General features: G+C 49.7%; 1 protein-coding gene across 1 annotated transcript; it reads left to right on the top strand.

Moving 5' to 3' along the window:
* Nucleotides 1-919: 919 nt before the first annotated feature.
* Nucleotides 920-3,817, top strand: LOC123143217 (MEIOTIC F-BOX protein MOF). The gene is made up of 5 exons (XM_044562060.1): nt 920-1,168; nt 1,252-2,174; nt 2,654-2,809; nt 2,913-3,112; nt 3,503-3,817. Exons 2-4 carry the CDS (start codon nt 1,281-1,283, stop codon nt 3,099-3,101), a joined length of 1,239 nt encoding a protein of 412 aa, XP_044417995.1. The 5' UTR covers nt 920-1,168; nt 1,252-1,280; the 3' UTR covers nt 3,102-3,112; nt 3,503-3,817.
* The last annotated feature ends 863 nt before the right edge of the window (nt 3,818-4,680 follow it).

The raw sequence follows: 4,680 nt of genomic DNA on the forward strand, positions 1-4,680 counted from the left end.
CTAGTACTAGAGGGGGGTCGGATCTGACGGCGACGAGGTCGCGGCACATGGACGTCGCCGTGGAGGAGAAGGACGCTCAATCCTCCTCGCGGGAGCTGCAGAGGTCGACGTACTTCGCCCTCTGCTCCTCACGGATGCGGCGCCACTCATCCTCCTTCTCCTTGGCGGCGAGGTTGGCGTTGACCGCCTCCCGCCACTGGAGGGTTTCGAGCTCTTCGGTGTGGCGCCGGCGCTCCGTCTCCTCGCGCACGCTCCGCTCAGCGATGGCGGCCGCAACGGCGTCGACGTCGGCTACATAGTCTTCCGGCCCGATGACTCCGCGGCGGCCGAGCGGAGCGGGCTCCTCGGGCTCCTCCTTGACGAGGACGAAGTCGAACTCGTCCGGCTCCTCCTCTTCCTCCGACCACTCCCTCTTCACGGGGAGAAGGCCCGCGCCGGAGGAGGATGAGCTCCCGGCGTACGAAGATCTCGCGGAGGAGAAGGACGCGCGCCGACGGTCGTAGTCCTCCGTCTCGCTCCGCTGGAAGCTCGCCGGCGGCGACATGCCGCGGTTGGTCCACTTCCGGGCCCCGCGCTTCCTCGCGCCGTCCAACCGGATGCGTCGCTCGCGCTCCGGGTCGCATCCGCCGCCGGATCTGCTGCCGGAGTCGCGTCCGGAGCTCCACATCCGGCCCCACATGGCGGCTGGAGGCGCGGAGGTGGTCGCCGGCGGCGAGAAATGTGGAGAAGGGGTGGGGAATCGTGTGGCTCGGCGGCGGTGGGGGATAGGGTTTCGACCCGCAAACAAGCAGCGAAACCATAGATATAGCGGTCGGGGCGTGCGGTTTGCGGGCCGCGGCAAATTTTTTTGCGGACCAGGCGAGTATGCGGGCTCTGTTCTGACCGGAAAATTGGGCAGATGAGCTGACCGAAAACAAGCAGCGAAACTGTACACTAGCCTGTGCTGTGCGGAATCAATCTAATAGAAGCAGCCGCATTTCCTAGGGTTAGGGTTTCAGGGCAAGAGTGAATCAGGGACCGATGGCTGCGATGTGCTGATCTCCTCCGCCGCCGTCGCTCAGCTCTGTTTGGTCGAGAGGGAGCAAGGGTGGCGTTCGTCTGGCAATCTCACCGCCGCCACCGGCCACCGGCCACCGCCGCGCCGACGAATCGACCTAAGGACTGAGAGGTGAGCTTTCAAATCTGTGATTTTGATCTTTGTCGTCCCTGCTACCTCCCGTCCCTGAGATTGTTTCCCTCGTGTTCCCGCAGCTTCCAGCGCGCACCACCTGTTCGACGGAATGCCTCACACAAGCAGGGCAGAGAAATCGTCAAAGTCCTGCAACGAGGACAGGATCAGCGCCCTGCCGGACGACGTCCTGCACCATGTCCTTGGCTTCCTGCGGGCGGATGAGGCAGTGCACACCAGCCTGCTCGCCAAGCGCTGGCGCTACCTTTGGAAATCCATGCGCCGTCTTCGCATCAACGAAATGGGGAGGTGGGGGACGAGCACCGGCGGCGTTTTCCTTACCAAGTTTGTGAGCTGCCTGCTGCTCCTCCGAGACCCTGGCTCGACTCTGGATGAGGTCGAGATCAAGTATGATTATCAGGTTGAAGGCGACCTTACTTGGATATCAACATGGATCCATCATGCTTTGTCATGCCAAACTCAGGTCCTCACTGTCAAGTTCCCTTTGCCGGTGTACGGGCCCGGCTATTTGGATGGCCCTCCTCTGGTCTCCCAGTATTTAAGAAGATTAGAGATTTCTGAAGCGAGGTTGAAGAGCAACTTCCTAAATCTTTCAAGCTGTTCAACACTGGAGGATCTAAAGATAAAAGAATGTGACTTTGATGCTAGTAGCATCCTGTCCCAGTCTGTAAAACATCTGAGCATCAAGGATTGTTATTTCAAGGGTGATGTCCGGATTAGTATTTCTGTCCCAAATCTTGTTTCTCTGGAACTCAAATCATATGGAGGTAGAACCCCATTTCTCGAAAGCATGTTGTCATTAGAAACCGCAGTTGTCAGTGTTGAAGTCTGGTCGGTTGATTACTGTCGTAAAGGTTTTTCTGCTGGAGAGTGTTGTGGTACATGTCTAGATTGCTGTGGTAATGATGGCCTCAAGGGTGGTTGCGTACTTCTTGGAGGTCTGTCTCGTGCTAAAAACTTGGAGTTGATAGCTCATCCGGGAATGGTAAATTCACACATATTTCCATCTTGATTTAAATGCATGACTGTTCTGATCTCTACAGTAGTCTCTGTCGGGGTCTCTATCCATCTTTGCATATCAGTTCATGACGAAAATAGTGTAGCCACATGTATTGCCACCAGATGAGCTCTTATGCTTCATTCTGTACATGTTAGAAATTCTATATATGTTTATGCGACTGCACTTTGAGATCTGAACCGATTCTAGTTGAGATAGTCTTGTGATATTGAGAATATATATCCATTAACTCCGCATGTTCATGATGTGAATTTCCAAATGATATATCAACATTTCTTTGTAAATGCTGAGAGAGTTGCTAATTATGACATACTGAAATTGCTTATATGCTTCCTGTCGGTATGAATTTTTAATGTTTATCCAAAGGTCCAATGCACTTTCAGTACTAGTTCACTGTGGACTTTAAAACTAGATCCTTAACTGTAACTGCTTTGCACTTTGTTCAGTTTATTTTCAGAAGGGATTTGAGATGGTGCCCTACATTTAGTAAGTTAAAGACATTGTTGCTGAACGAGTGGAGTGTGGAACCTGATTTCCGTGCACTAGTTTGTATGCTTGAACATTCGCCGGTTCTTGAGAATCTGACACTTCAATTCAGTAAGGTATATGTTTTATAAATGGACAGTAGCAGAGTTGATGCAGCGTTAAGTTTTCTTTTCATGCATGATTGATGGATGTTGGTGAAATATTTTTTGTTTGCTACAGCAAGAAGAACCTACATGTTCAGTGGAAGTGGAAGAAAATCCTGGTTTGATGGAGAAACCAGCGGCTATTTCAGGACACCTGAAGATTATCAAAGTGAAATGTGAAGAGGTTGATGGCAGAGTTTGCAAAGTTCTGAATTTTTTGAGTACATTTGGCATTGAAATTACTATCCAAAGGACCAAGGGATAGTTGGAGAAAGTGTAAGTTAACTTGTGACTCTCATCTTGGTTATAATACAGTTTAGTTGTATAGGAAGCCTTCATACAATGGGGTTACAAAACACGATCATTATCTATTTTGTTGGGTAGTATTATACAGTGAGGCATGTCAACTAATTAACTCCCATGCGAATGGATGATATAAGCAAACATGGGTGGCCTTGGGTGCTGCTATGAAACATGGGTGGACTTCATGTTAGCATATTATAATAAGTGAAATAGTCATACTAGGTGCACGGTGGTGAAAAATACCTCCCATTCGCTATAATTCAGGTTCATGTGCAAGCCTTCTTGTCAAGGAACAGAGCAAACTTCTTTCTTCACATGATTCCCCTTCTGACGTATCTTTTTTTCTTACATATACTTGTACAGGATTCGGTTTCAAGAGTTGGGAGGAGCTTTTGGGCCGCTGATGGATGTACCAGCCAACCATTGAGTTTCCAGAGGCGGCGAGGCGAGGAACTTTGGGATGTCAGATGGATGTACCATCCCGTGAGCATTCAGGAATGCAAGGCTTGAAAAACTCATAGCTGTCTTTCTATCGTGTGAACTCTTATAATTTGCAACTCGAATCCATTGAGATGTCTAAACTGATTACTCTGCTTGGTGTAATAGAATCGGGGAAAACAAACATAATCTTACTATGCCTGGGCTATTGCGAATCGTAGTTTTGGAGAAAGTGGAACAGACTGTAACACAAACATGAGTCATTGTGTTTGTGCCTCTCGACTGTCCAGCAGCATGTGGTGCTTTTCATTTTTTCAAGGCCGCTGCATGAATGATGGTCTAACTGACAGGAGTTAATAGACTTACTGACAGGAGTTAATTCCAGAGCAACCAAGAACCACCGGTGCTGGTTCTAGCGAGCACAATATGAAAAAGAAAACATCGTATATACAAATCTCTGCAATATAACGTGTTTCTGCAGCCAAGTGTAGGCCTGCCATTATATTGTACAGACAATAGACACCATACTAGCAACACGTTGGCAACAAGTTAAGCATACTACAAGACATATCACATCATATATACCAACCTCAGTCGATGGCGTCACTGTGAGTATACACATATCTGTGACTAGTTCCAATACAATACACTTGGACATTCATTATTGAATTTCATGATAAACATTTGCGCGTAATTTGGTGAACCGCGTTGGAAGGGCGCCGATGGTCGGGACCGAATATGTCCTTCAAGCAACGGGCACCGCCTACCTCATCCGGCTTCTTTGGCTGCTGGAAGATGTTACAGGGACTGCCATGAGCGGTTGCCAGACAACAGAGATCCACCACACTGGATATGGTGTACTACACCAACAAGTGTGGGACGTTGGAGAAGACCATCGCCATGTACGAGAAGTGGCTCCAGGAGGAAAAGTACAAAGTTCGAGGGCCTCGACCTTGAGTACACGCAAAGACGGACGATGGATGGTCAAGTGGCCTTAAGAGAGGCTCTTTGGACCGCTCCCTTTGGACCGCTCCCGCGCGGGCGGCCCGGGAGAAATTCTAGCCGCCGCCGACTCCTCCACCACTCAGGCTCCTTCTCCTCCC

Source organism: Triticum aestivum, chromosome 6D, assembly GCF_018294505.1.
Source record: "Triticum aestivum cultivar Chinese Spring chromosome 6D, IWGSC CS RefSeq v2.1, whole genome shotgun sequence".
NCBI lineage: Eukaryota > Viridiplantae > Streptophyta > Magnoliopsida > Poales > Poaceae > Triticum > Triticum aestivum.